Source organism: Alternaria atra, assembly GCF_907166805.1.
Source record: "Alternaria atra isolate CS162 genome assembly, contig: 25, whole genome shotgun sequence".
Lineage (NCBI taxonomy): Eukaryota > Fungi > Ascomycota > Dothideomycetes > Pleosporales > Pleosporaceae > Alternaria > Alternaria atra.
This window is the reverse complement of record NW_025091323.1, coordinates 2,435,615-2,448,949: the sequence shown is the minus strand read 5'-3', so window position 1 is coordinate 2,448,949 and position 13,335 is coordinate 2,435,615. Positions and strand designations below refer to the sequence as shown.

The window sequence follows — 13,335 nt, the reverse complement described above, 5'->3', positions numbered from 1 at the left end:
TTCAGAGACTGGTAGCCAGCCGACCATTCCAATGCCCAGTCTGTTTCGAGGCTGTGTCGAACCCTGTTGTCTTTATGCCGTGTGGCCATTTCTTATGCCGGATGTGCTTTGAAGGAATGGAGAGAGTTGCGCGGAAGAGCGTGAGAAGGCTGAGCTGCCATCTCTGCCGACAACGCTTGGGGCTCTACACGCTCTGGGAGCTTGTGCGTGCTGAATTGGAAGATGGCAAGAATGGTGAGACGGCAGACGGTAGAGGAGATGAGGAGCGCGAGGGGGACGGCATTGTGGTCGAAAAGGGGTTCCAAGGATTCATTCGTCGGATTCGTGACTGGACCGCTCAGGTATGTGGGTGGTTTGGTAGATGAGAGGCTGGTGCTTACATAACGGTCTGAGGCTGGTGGAGATGGCGGCGGTTGTGTTTCGGCTGCATGATCCCTGTCAAGCTTCCAGAAGCCGCCCGAGGGCCCATGCACCGTCACCACCGAGCGCGTGGAACTTTGGCTTAGAGACGATTCAATGACGCTTTACACAACATTCTCCGGATTGCGTCTTCTGTTTCTTTTTGGTTGATTGACAAACACAAGCTTGATACCAGTTGATACTTGCTTCAGCATGCGATAAATCCGCCCCCCCTGTCCACCCATGCCGCCGCCTATTCACCACCCCCGACCTGCGCCGCCATCATGTCCTCCCCGATACCCCACGGAGATCGACCGAAAGCTTCGAGTTCCTGTCGCCAAATCCACCCCAGGGTTCCTTTCCGTTCCCTTCATCAACCCATGACTGGACAAATAGGCCTAGCTCCACTGGTGGGCGCTACAAGCCGCGACGTGGCTCAACGGCGTCGTCGATACACTCGGTCGGTGGCTCACTTGACAGCGGCTTCAAGAGCACCATGGGCGCGGTGAGAGAGCAGAGCAACAATGGTGGGCATGCCTAACCCATGCATGAATGACGATGGAAGAGGCTAACCCAGGCTCAGCCATTTCCACGCTGCTCACGCCGCCCATCATGAGGACTGGCATGGTCCCGCATACCAATGCTACAGCGACTTCCGGCCACCGCCCGCCATCCACCAAAGACATACCACCCGTCTCGCTTACAAACATACCCCACATCGAGCCTTCTACCTTCAATCCCTATCTATCGCAAGTAGGCAGTCTCTACGAGGCTTTCCAGCGCGCAAAGGCCGAGGCCGAAGCAGAGTCCGCCCAGCCAGCAAGGAGGGGGTCAAACAAGGAAGACACTGAATCGCCAGCGGGGACACCCAACCTAGCAGGAACACCCTTTGCCCCCAACGGCCCGCCGAAACCGAAGCGTCGAACGAGCGGATCGAAACGCGCCCTACCAGCCATTACGCCCCTTTCGACAATACCCAACATTTACTTTGACGATAACTTTCATCTAGAAAACCCGCGAACCTTTGACGTAGTCAGCGAGCGGTCCGAGGTGGTTAGGCCAGTGCGGACAGCAAGCAGCGATGACCATGGCGCAAACGGTTCCTTGGATATGCCACAACCTCCTGGGAGGAAGGCTCTAGCTACGAATGCCATCTTACAAGAGAAGCTGTCGTGGTACATGGACACGGTCGAGGTGCACCTGATCTCGGCCATATCTACGGCATCGACATCCTTCTTCGCTGCGCTCGGCTCTCTACGCGAACTTCAGACCGAAGCATCAGACTCCGTCGCAAGGATAAAAGGGCTTAGGGAGGACTTGAAGAGACTGGACGAACAGATGGCAATAGGAGGCTTGAAAGTCGTTGAGATGAAGAGGCGCAGAGAGAACTTGAGGAGGCTGACAGACTCGGTCGACCAGCTGCAAGCTGTCATCGTTGGACTGTCACACTGTGACGATGCCGTCGTTGATGGTGATCTCGAGACTGCTATGACCCGGATAGAAGTCATCGAACGACTAATTACGGGCGCGCTGGACGCGACTGACGCTCAGAGTACCTCCTGGCTCGACTCACGATTACCTCCGCAACTGATCGATTTGCGACACCTCAGAGCGCTAGACGGCGTATTCGAGAGCATCACCGAGCTCAAGTTCCGCGTAGGCAGAGGGTTTGAGGTACGCTTTGTCGATACCCTACTCACTGACCTCCGAGAGCACGTCAAGCGAGTCCCGACTCATGACACGCTGGAGCGATGGATAGCTGCATCGCAAAAAGCACGAGGCAGCAGCCAGAAACCGAAGACGACTTTGCCAGCCTATATGACGACAGACGAAAAGCTACGTGCAGAGCTACGAGCTAGCTTGTATGGCCTGAGCGGTGCGCAATTCACGAATCAAGCTAGCGCTACTTTTAGAGAAGCCATGATTAAAGAGATGAAAGTCATTATCCGAAGACATTTGCCGAGCTCAACAGAAGACGATACCGGGTCTATGGCTTCTGTATCCACAAGAGGCGGCCGAGGGACCAGTCAACAGGACAAGAACTCCATTCTTGCACGGAACTTACGGGCAATGGATCCCGATGATGCCGAAATCTTCTTCGCCAATATTTTCACCGACATTTCAGAAGCGCTACGTCGTCTCAGTACGCTGATCAAGGTGCTTCTTGATGTTACGAGCGGCGTTACTACTCCTCCCGCCTCTGCTGGTGGGCTTCGCTCTCCCCCCCGAAGCCCATATATGCACAGCATTGATGATTACGTAGGCAATGGCGTGCCAGCTCCAAGTTCTAATGACTTGCAGATGGAGCTGATGCAAGCTCTGGACATGTCGAGCCTCCTAGGTCAGGCTGTTGACGCAGCGCAGACACAGATCACCAAGCTCCTCAAAGTCCGCTCTGAGGCCACAGCAAACCTCCCCCTGGAACGCTTCCTACGGTACTTCAATATGTGTAGGTTGTTTGCCGACGAGTGCGAAGCTGTTTCAGGACGCTCTGGCGCCGCTCTCAAAGGTGTGGTCAATACCCATATCAATGACTTCGTGTCCAAGTTTGGCGACTTTGAGAAGCAAGAGCTAGTAAGATCAATGGACTCAGATCGCTGGGAACCCAAGGAATTTGATGCACAGGACACTGAGGTCTTAGCACGGTTATTGAAGGGTATGGAGAGCGATCCAGCAAGCTGGGCAGAAACTGGTGACCTCCTTCGAGAAATCGAAAAGTCAACTACAAACGGCACATTGGCGCAAACCAATGGCGCATCAGAAGACAAGCCCAAGGAAAAGAACAAGACCACCATTCCCGCCGTTGTGGATGAGGAGAAGTATACCATCTCCGAATCGTCAACAGTCGTTCTTCGTGGCATTGAGCGTTTCGAGATTCTCGTTTCTGCCATGCCAAGTATGACTTCTGAAGTCTCCGCCTCCCTTTGCGACTACATCAAACTCTTCAATTCACGACTATGTCAATTGATCCTAGGCGCTGGCGCCATGCAGTCTGCGGGCTTGAAGAACATCAACACCAAACACCTTGCCATCGCCTCTCAGACACTGTCATTCATTGTCGCTATTCTGCCCTACATCCGCGAATGTTTCCGACGACGGGCTGCTTCCGCGTCCAACAAGTCTTCTGTTGTCGAGTTTGATAACGTCAAGCGCCTACTGTACGACCAGCAAAACCAGATTCATGAGAAGCTGACAGGTATCTTATCTGGAAGAGCCAAAGTACATATGCGTAGTCTCAGGAAGGTAGAGTGGGATACCGATGCCGAGATCAACAAAGATGTCAGTTCTAGTATGGAGAGCTTGACCAAGGATACCGTGACCATGCACAAGGTAATCAACAAGTACTTGAGCGAGATTCAAGTTCGCATGATTATGGGGCCTGTGTTTGAAAGTTACAGAGAGGAGGTGGGCAATGTTATCAAAGAGGCGGCCGTCAAGACACCCGGTGGTAAAGCACGGTATGTTATTATGATTCACCCGGTATACGGATGAGGGCTAACGGGCTTCTAGATTGCTACGCGAGGCAAAGCTATTCGATGCTAAACTCGGATCTATTGACGGTGCTGGTAACGTTGGCTCTCATCTCATCGGCCTCGTGGTCAGCAAAACAGTTGTGCAGCCCAAAGCAGAACCTAAAACGGAGCCCAAACAAGAATCTGAAGCGAAGACGAGCGAGGAAAAGACGCAAAGCACCGAAGCAGAACTAGAGAAGTCGAGTACAGAAGCAACTTGAGATGATCCCATCAAGCATCTTAGATGAGCTTTCGGTTGAAGCAGCTATATTCACCGACGCATACGCTTGACCAGGCTTGGTGACCCCCCACCATCTCGATCTATAAACCACAGGGTGTCTCCATAAACGGCATGCTGCTCATCCATAAACTCCCTACTCCAATCGCGGACTACCTGCATCTTCAGACATGGAGGGCACCCTGGCAGAAATAGCCAATCACTTCGCGCACGCCTCCATACACGTCGCCCACCATGTATCAACGTATCATCAATACCCAGCAAGGCGTTTTGGAGTTGTAAAGCAAGAGAGAGAAAGTACTACGGAGCAGAGCGTTGTTGGATAATGTCCACATTGCGGAAAGATTGGGGTAGGGAAGCATGAGATAATGCCGTTATACCATTTCAAGAATAATGATATTTTCACGGTCCCCAAAGGAAATGCGGACTCTTTATCCATACATCACCTGGTGTGTGATCGCCTTTATCTTGTTCATTGTCTTCGTGTGCTTTGGTTCCTAGCATAGCTGTTGCGGCGACCATTTCTTTTGCACCCTTTTTCCGTTAGAATCACTGTGACCTCGTCACTGTTATTCATGACGACCGTATCGTCTCCTTTCAACGCCGTCTTCGCATCATGGTCATGTCCATCCACCACTTCCACCTCTGCCAACCTTCTGGCTGTTGCGGTATTTGGACTGGCTTATTTCTCCGCTTTGGGTTCCAGTTCTGATTCCCTCTCTTTCCTACATTCTTCATAATCATGCATACGCGCGTGCAGGGCTAGATGTGCATTCATTTCTGCTTTTGAGATACCAAGTTTGACGTGCAATGGTGTATTTGTCCAGATTGTTGTGATATTTGTGTTGCTTCTGGGTCGAGGCTGGGGATGCATTGGGGATTGAGGAGAGAGGGAGGAGGCGAGGGGTAGGGGGATGTCTATACGTTTGTGCGGGGATTGAAGAGAGCAAGTTCCCAGGTGCTATGTGTTGGCTGAGCAACTTGTGACGTATACGTCAGCATCACCAGCAACTCTTGAGTGGCCTTCCATCATTCAGTATTTGAATTCATCTAGCGACACGACTTGTGTCTCTACACGTGTCTGACCGTCTGCCTCTGACAGAGGGAATGAAGGGCTACGCTAGTGTTGTGCGACATGAAAGACTTCACCCTTCATGTGCCTGTCTTCCTCGCTGACCACCGCCTGTTCTCTTAGCTGCTAACTGAATCCTAATCCGGCCTAGGCTGTAGCAGCTGTACCATTTCTTAATAGCAGAAATAGCTCTGGCCACCCTGGGCCCAATGGGACTTGTCGGCGGGGGGATCCATTGGAGGCGTAGCCTTTCCCCAGTTCCCGATGATGTTGCCTTGACATTGATGTTCTATAACACATATTAGTGCTGTGCGTTGACAGCCGTGGCACTTAACAACAAGGGAAAGAATGGCCACACTTACTGTCGAAAATAATGCAGAACCCGCACATCCTGTTGGTGAATCGCTTCATTTCCACGCCTGGATCTGTCTCACCGCAGACTAACAGCCCGGTTGAATACACCGGCTTGTTGCCAGGAGTGTAGTCGCCGCATAACCTTTGTTTTACAGCGGTGACGGACGTCTCAACTGTACGAGAGGAAGGGTGGGAACGGGCGTAAGCGACCGCTGCGGCGAGATCTGCGTCGTAGGTCGTGGAGCCGGGGACAGGGATGGCGAGCGGAGAGTGCAACTCGAAGTCTGTGGGCGCACCTGCGACGCACATGGCGAAGATGCTTAGGAGGATGAGGTTGAGGAGACGCATCGTGGATGTTTGAGGAAAGTAGTTGAGAGTGAGATTGGGTTGAGTGAGTTTGATGAGAGGTAGCGGGGTGAGCGTGAGGAAGGTATTTATAACTCTTTGTTAGAGACACGGAGGTGATTGCGGCGAGTCTGGTGAAAGGGGATGACGTAGTTCGAGGCGTGATTGCCAAAGAACACTCATTGAACACTCACTTCTCGATTGGGCACGTGCGCTATATAAAAAAAGCTCAGAAAAGCTCACTGCATGGGGACATTCAAAAACGAATTCGACTGTAACCGACCTATAACTTTCTACAATCTAAGCTAAACAAGTAACTAAAAGAAACAAAACAAAACACGGCGAACTGAACATCCGTGCAGGTGAATTGGGGTGTTAGACCCAATTTACTACACGTCAACGTCCTTCTTCCGCTCCTATCACCCTACCCGACCCTGCCTTTCCCATGTTGGAAGTCCCTAGGATTCTCCCGTGCAGTCGGGATTATTGCAGGTCAAGTAAGAACGAATGCTCAGCGACCTGCAACCAGGTGTAGATCCATCAGAACACTTAATATCAATGAAGTTACCACCCTGAAGATTGGAGGGAACCTGGGAGCAAGGAACGTTGTAGAATCGGACTGTAATTTGGACATCAGTGTCAATTGGTTCGCTCAAGTATCGCAAAACTCACTTGTCTGAGTCAAACTACTCTCGTTGAAGTACGTAGCTGGGAACGGCCCGACATCAAGGTCTCGACATCCTGCACGTCCGGTAACAGTGTTTTGCAGGAAGACCATATCTTCCAAGTTGGGATTCATTCCGTTGTTACCGCAGCTGCCCTCGCCGTAAAAGCCGGCGCGTATGCGCGGGGCACCTTGGCGGGAAGAGAGGCTGCTGGGGGCGGCGTTGGCCGCCATGGTGGCCAGGAGAGATAGAATGGCGGTGGGCTGCATGATGGCTGGTGAATGAACTTAAAAGATGATTTGACCCTTTGTGTGTGGATGCGATAGGTAGCTGCTGTGTTGTCGACTATCAGAAACGAACGAAGGAGGCCATCTTTATACATACGTTGATTCACACTCTACTTAGCATTTTATACGCCCAAGACAGCTTCTGATATTGTAGCTACTGTACCAACTTCCCAAACGTGCAGTCTGTTCGCCATGAAGGACTCGTAATGATCACCTCGAGACCTATTGTGGTGAATCTGTTAGTAAGATCAGCCGGATATGATCATAAGCTATCGCCCCAGGTGACCTTTTCTGTAAGAGTAGCAGTTTCGTATGGTTCCAACTCGTCATTAGTTGGGGTATAACATATGATGTTCTGGCGTTAATATGAGCTCGTGCTGCTAAAAGGTCTTGCTCGTCGGTGTGTTGTTGCGGACGCCGCGGCCAGTTTCGGTATAAAAAGAATGCGCAAACTTCCTATCTCATAAATTCGACGCGTTGCAATATCCTAGAAGAACTTTCGTACTGACTGACGCTCGACTTGTCGTCTGATGTTTCGTTTGTGTCTTGTTACTACGTTATTGTTACGATCATATCAGTGCCACTGCGACCTTTCCGCCAGACTATAACAACTATCCAACAGGGTCTGCTTCTCGCCTGAAACGAGCCTGAATCATGATATCTCAATTATCCCCCGACATACCAAGGCTTCTAGTGTTGTAGTCAACAGTTGTCAGCTATAGGCTATCGTTATACCTAGCGTTGGCCCAATGTCCTTGCAGACGTACATCTTGCCCAACTTCACGCCGCAACATAAAGACTTTTCAATACACACACGGGGGCGACCCCAGAATCTTCAATTTATATCAAACGAGTGACTAAGAAGGCTAGTAAAATAACACCCGCAAGACAAGACCGGAGTGTTGGACCCGACTCATCTGACATTTCCCCTACGACTTGTCATCCTTCCATCGCCATGATCAGATCGACGACTTTAGGCCACTGCTATCCTCTCAATTTTAAAGAAAATACCAAATCAGTGTCTTATTATGTAAGGCTACCTAGATGGTAACCCAAGAGCGAATAGCCAAGTTTTGGCACCCAGGAGTCTGACCGGGCTTGATATCGACAAAGTTGCCACTCGTAGTAGACGTGAGCTGGGAGCAAGGCAGGTTAAAGAATCTCACTTTGTTCTTGTTAGCATAATTCTCTTTCTACGCCCTGCTGCATATCACAACGTATTACGTACCAGTTCTGCTGAAGTTGTTGATATCAAAGAAGGTGCTGGGAAAGGGCCCAACAGTCAGATCCTGACATCCGGCCAGTCCTACAGTGTCCGACTGCAGGAAGACAGTGTCCTCTGCCCAAGGGGAGGGGCTGCAGCCGCCATCACGATAGAAGCGGGCATAGACACGAGCAGCGCCTTCCAGCTGACGCTTCTCCTCTAGTTCGACGGGGGTGGCGCTCACTGCGAGGGAAGTGGCGAGAAGGGCAATGATAGTAGTGAGCTGCATGTTTGAGGTCTGATGGGAGGTGTTTGGGGGATAGATTGATGAGGAGGTAGGGAGATGAGATAAGATGAGGTGATGTGATGTGATGAGAGAGGTTGTGAAGATGGGGCATACGATGCTTGCTTTATATGTCTTGTTAGAATGCATATACTTTCATCTAGCGATCGTTCCATAGGATCAGGCATCACTCATGTTACGTATTGCGCTGTTCCACCAACTCTAGGACGAAGCTTGACCCCGATCGTGTAGTTGGTGGCTTGCATTGCTCTAATTGAACTCGATCGAACGTAAGACATACGATCTTGTTGAGATGATCTAGGGCCTTCACAGGCTGTTGCGTGAGCTGAGAGGCGACATGACATGAGAAGTATCATGTTAGTGGCTGGTGGTTGGTGGACGTATACGAGGCAGCAGTTTTGAGGTTCTCGTATGTGGACTAGGATTCTATGACACATTCTAGGTACTGGTCGCGAGTTTCCTTCGGTTGGTGTAGACTGCTTGTCTGTTGCTTACATAGACGAACAGGCTTTCCAAGCACTCGATCTACTGGTACCACACGATCCTGCAGGTAAGCTGATCAACGACCGTGCATGCATACACGTTCACGTGCGCCCGAAGATGCTTGGGGAATCCACAACTTCAGTCTTGACGAGTCGAGTATCGCTTAAAAAGTCAGGGAAAGCTAAGCATTTACTTTGCATTCCAGCCAATGCATAACTACACTTTCCATAACCTGGAATACCGGGTTGCCCCGAATTGTTGTATTCTACCGTAAATGAGTGACTCGAAGGATCTAGAATAGCCTCTTCCAACTCTAACCACGCTGTGATGTGAATCGGAGTGTTGGACCCTATTCACATCATATCACACTGCCACACGACAAAGCTTTCATCGTTTTTCTTCGCTGACTGATTTCTCATCACCCCAGTTCGTCTACAAAGTGACATAAGACTTAAGTGTCAGCGTCTGGCAACCGATCGAGCCAGGCGTAATATCAATGTGATGTCCGCTGTCAACAGTGGCGAGTTGAGCGCAAGGGAGGTCGTACAAACGGACTAGCCATCCCTTGTTAGCTTCTCGTAATCTATTTTCGTTGCCATACTGCAAAAGCGTACTTGTCCTAGTGAGGCTTCCAGTCTCATTGAAGTAAGTGCTAGGGAAGTTGAAGCACGAGGGCAAATTCATGCACGTGCTCAGGCCGGTGGCGGTGGTGCTCTGGAGTGGATCGTAGTCATCGCTGTAGGAGCTGCCGTCGCGGCCGCATCCGGTGTCACGGTAGACTGGAGGTTGATACGAGGGTTAGTCATGTGCCCCTGTAGCTTTTGTATGCGTGGGGATATCACGTACAGGTGGCGCGAACGTGCGGGATTTCCTGACGGACCTCAATACCGCTGGTAGGCACGGCGGTGGTGGTCAGGGCCACGGAGACAAGAAGGGCGGCGAGGGCTGTAAGTTGCATCTTGGCGATCGGAGTATTGGAACCTGATAGTACTATTGATCGAATGTATAGATTACTGTAGCAGGGTTGGCCTTTCTAGATCGCGGCCAAGCTCTGCTCTATAGGAAAAAGGCTATGCCTCCGATGAGCTCAGCATGTTGTCGCTACATTGACTTCCGTTACGTGTAGCAAGCTCCCTTCTTTCCATGAAATGCTACAGAGGCTCTAAGCTTGGAATATTTCCAATCCTTCAAGTTGGTGGCGCATCTCTTTCGGCGGTGTAACATACATCATTCCATGGTGAAAGATCTTGCTAATGCCTTTGCGGAGGTGAGATAAGCCGCCAAACAAAAGGATTTCGTAGATTCGAGACAGTGATATTGGCGGCTACTCATCCGATGGAACACGCAACCGTCCTTACTATCACGTGGGTGTATAGAAGATGAGGTTATAGCTCGTATTTGTGCTCGTGCTAGCAAAACTCTTACTTGCTTATGAACTCTCTCTTTTCCTGTTGTGCTGATGGTGACCAATGTCTATGCTTGAAAGGCGGCAAGCACCGGCTGTGGATAACCAACACGCTACTTACTTCGCGTTTTTATGCTTGATGTCTCCATGGAGAGAATACTTGTTGTTCGAAGACAGTAATCGGGTCCTAGGTATAACTTGTACTTTCAGAGATGTGATGAGTACCTGGTATCTCTCGATTGGCTAGTGCAGGACACATAAGGAGGCTAATTTTGCGAAGCGAAGCGGAGCTCACCGGTAAGGTCTACCAGTATAGAGCGAATTACAGACGGTCAATGTTGGTGGTGACAAGTCGTGGCTAAGAGGCGTTTTAGAGATGTCTCGCTTACGTCGGTGCATATAGCGAGTAGAAAGTGCGGCCAGCATCTGGGCCGCGCCGTAGCAAGTCACCCACCATCCGCTGTAAGCTGACGGGTGGCACTGCTGACACCCCGATCAGCCAACAGTATCTCATCAGCATTGATCAGGGATGCGCGTGGGACACCGGCGAGTAGACGCACGAGCGGCCCGTTCCACTGTTCATATCCGGGTAAAGGCTTGCCAACCGAACACTCGCTTACTTTTACTGTTGGCTGGCGCTGTATTAGTCTTCATGGTCATGGAACGGGTCTAGAGGACCACAGATAAAGCCGTCGGTGGTGGTGGTGGTGTATCATTACGTTCGTACACCCAACTGGTATCGCATGCCCATCGAGCTCGATGCTAGAAGACAGCAATCTTCGGCAATGGCTTGTTCTTCACTTGCTCAAATGTAATTCTTCTAGCCCACACCAACTCAGCGCTTTCCAATCTATTCCGGGAGTCGCTTGATATGCTGTTAGTCGTATATCCTGCGACTTCTGCGTATATGAATGCGTCTGAGATCCGTATACGATCGGCGGATCTCAGTCGTCGAACTGGCACCGGTTTTCGAGTGATGGTTTTCGCATCGAGCTCTTTCCAAAACCCCTTGTGTGTTGTCTGAATAACACCAGAGGTAGCGGTTGGAGCACTGGCCGTGCGCAAATGGTGTCGACTCTGACCTTGAATGCGTTCCGAGCCAGGTATAGGTGTACCATTCTTGATAGCATGAGCGATTTCACTAGGAGTAGCTCTTTCGCTCCGATGGATACCTCCAGAGAAAAGGTCATCACGGCTTTCAAGCCCGTTAGACCCACTTCGTGAACTGGAACTTAAGGAGCTCAGGCGAGTGGGACGAGTAAGGGATACGGAGGAGCGCGCGTATTGGCTTCGACAAGAAAACTCAGCGCTGTGTATATGGGCATGCGAGTGCGTAGATCGCAGAGTTGACCTGGGACCTTCAGGGTGAATGGCACGCCATGTAGACATCGAATAGTGGGCTGGTCCGAACAAAGGTACAGACTCAGGGTTTCCAGCAATGCCGGATAGACGAGGCGGACGCGTCAAAGAACCACGATGTATGGATGGATGGAATGAGTGAGGTAGAGTATCGACCGACGAGTTGCGATGCGACGTTATATAAGCAGAAGGTATGGGCGGCGGCGCATGAGGCGAAGTAAAAATCCTGAAATCCGGTGAGTGAACTCGGGAGGGAGCGAAAATGATCGGTGGTACCAGACCGTTACTTGGAATTATTGTGTCGAACGGTCTGGTCCTACGTATTGACGCAGACCCGTGCCGGTCGTGGATGCGCTTCTCAGATGTCCATGTTCGGTTTTCTGTTGGGGATGGCCCACGGGAAACATAAGGCGAACGCGATATGTTTGCAGGCTTTTGATAGCCGTGCTTGAACAGATGAGCTTCGAAGGGACGATTGACAACGGCAATTACCCCAAAGAGAACACATGACGCAGTTCTAGTGAAATAGTTAAACTCCGCTCAAGCTCCAGAGACAATTTCCACGTACAGCGCGATGACTGCGAACGCGATCCCAACACGGCTACTCAAGCAAGTAAAGCCGAACTCCCAGCCTTGAAGTCCAGGCGCCTCGTCCAAGCAAGTAGGTCTTCTCGCAACGATGATCATGTTCCATCCCGAAGTCAGTAGCCAAAGAACACATAACGAAACCACTAGACGAACGGCAACGTAAGAATTCTTGGCAGCGGAAGTACGTCGCTGTTGTTGTTGCTCCCATATCTTTTGTTTGAGGGAGAAACCCGTATGGATGAAAGTGTACACGATTGTCGCGAGAGCCTGGGCAGTTTAGTCAATATCGGCCTTTGTCGCAAGGTTCGTACTACATACTGAAGTTAAAGTCAAGACTACTGGCGTGATGTTCGTTTTATCGCGCGGATCTGATATTATCTGGTAGAGTGAAGTGACAAGACATATAATTGCACTCCACATCAGTACATTAAGAAGGAGCGTGATGCAGATAAGAGTGATTTTTCGACGCGAAGTCCTAGGACTATCAACCGTCTTGGTCTCCGGCTTGGTGCGTGGGTGATCAGCTTCGCTGTAGCTGTCGTACGATGTAGCCATGCGATCAGTGATAACTCGCAAGCGAAAGAAAGACAGAATTGTCAATAAGCATGATAATGGAATGTTGGGGAAGGTGTGGCTAGGGTGTAGCTGGGTATAGAACGCCTGAATAAGAAGCAATGACGATTGTGATTCTCGGGAAGATCTTGGATAGAGCCTGAACGTCTCACACAAGCAACGTCTCAGAGACAACGCTACCTGCTTCGAGCGACTGGTCCGTTCGCGCAACTCGGTTCTGTCTTCGATCTAATTGCCCTTGTGACAGCAAATGGAAAATTTGTGTAACAAAGCGATGTCGGGAACGCTCTTGTTGGCGCGAAGATTCTCTGCTCAACCACGTACATCCAACAACCTACGACATCTACAACGTTTCAGCACCGCTCGGTTGCACAACGTCTCCCAGTTATATGACATGAGAGCATCTTTAAGCCGACGGATTAAGCGGTGGAAGGGTGCCCGTGTTCGCAGAACTTCCTCACTGCATGCACAATGCATTCATGCAAGAGCGCTAGTGAAGGATGGATTACCCCAGATAAATTGCCCGTATAGTAGCACCGGCAATGCA

General features: G+C 50.6%; 4 protein-coding genes across 4 annotated transcripts; 1 reads left to right on the top strand and 3 right to left on the bottom strand.

Annotated features, from left to right (window-relative positions):
- Positions 1-957: 957 nt before the first annotated feature.
- On the top strand, positions 958-4,132 carry ALTATR162_LOCUS5845 (uncharacterized protein; the record flags this gene model as incomplete). The annotated part of the gene is made up of 2 exons (XM_043313465.1): positions 958-3,857; positions 3,910-4,132. The coding sequence occupies 2 exons, from the start codon at positions 958-960 to the stop codon at positions 4,130-4,132; spliced, it is 3,123 nt and encodes a 1,040-aa protein (XP_043169400.1).
- A 1,262-nt stretch (positions 4,133-5,394) lies between these two features.
- On the bottom strand, positions 5,395-5,923 carry ALTATR162_LOCUS5844 (uncharacterized protein; the record flags this gene model as incomplete). Its single annotated transcript, XM_043313464.1, has 2 exons — positions 5,395-5,510; positions 5,584-5,923. 2 exons carry the CDS (start codon positions 5,921-5,923, stop codon positions 5,395-5,397), a joined length of 456 nt encoding a protein of 151 aa, XP_043169399.1.
- A 649-nt stretch (positions 5,924-6,572) lies between these two features.
- On the bottom strand, positions 6,573-6,854 carry ALTATR162_LOCUS5843 (uncharacterized protein; the record flags this gene model as incomplete). Its single annotated transcript, XM_043313463.1, has 1 exon — positions 6,573-6,854. The coding sequence occupies one exon, from the start codon at positions 6,852-6,854 to the stop codon at positions 6,573-6,575; it is 282 nt and encodes a 93-aa protein (XP_043169398.1).
- Positions 6,855-7,912: 1,058 nt separating this feature from the next.
- ALTATR162_LOCUS5842 (uncharacterized protein) lies at positions 7,913-8,365 on the bottom strand (the record flags this gene model as incomplete). The annotated part of the gene is made up of 2 exons (XM_043313462.1): positions 7,913-8,037; positions 8,101-8,365. 2 exons carry the CDS (start codon positions 8,363-8,365, stop codon positions 7,913-7,915), a joined length of 390 nt encoding a protein of 129 aa, XP_043169397.1.
- Positions 8,366-13,335: the final 4,970 nt, after the last annotated feature.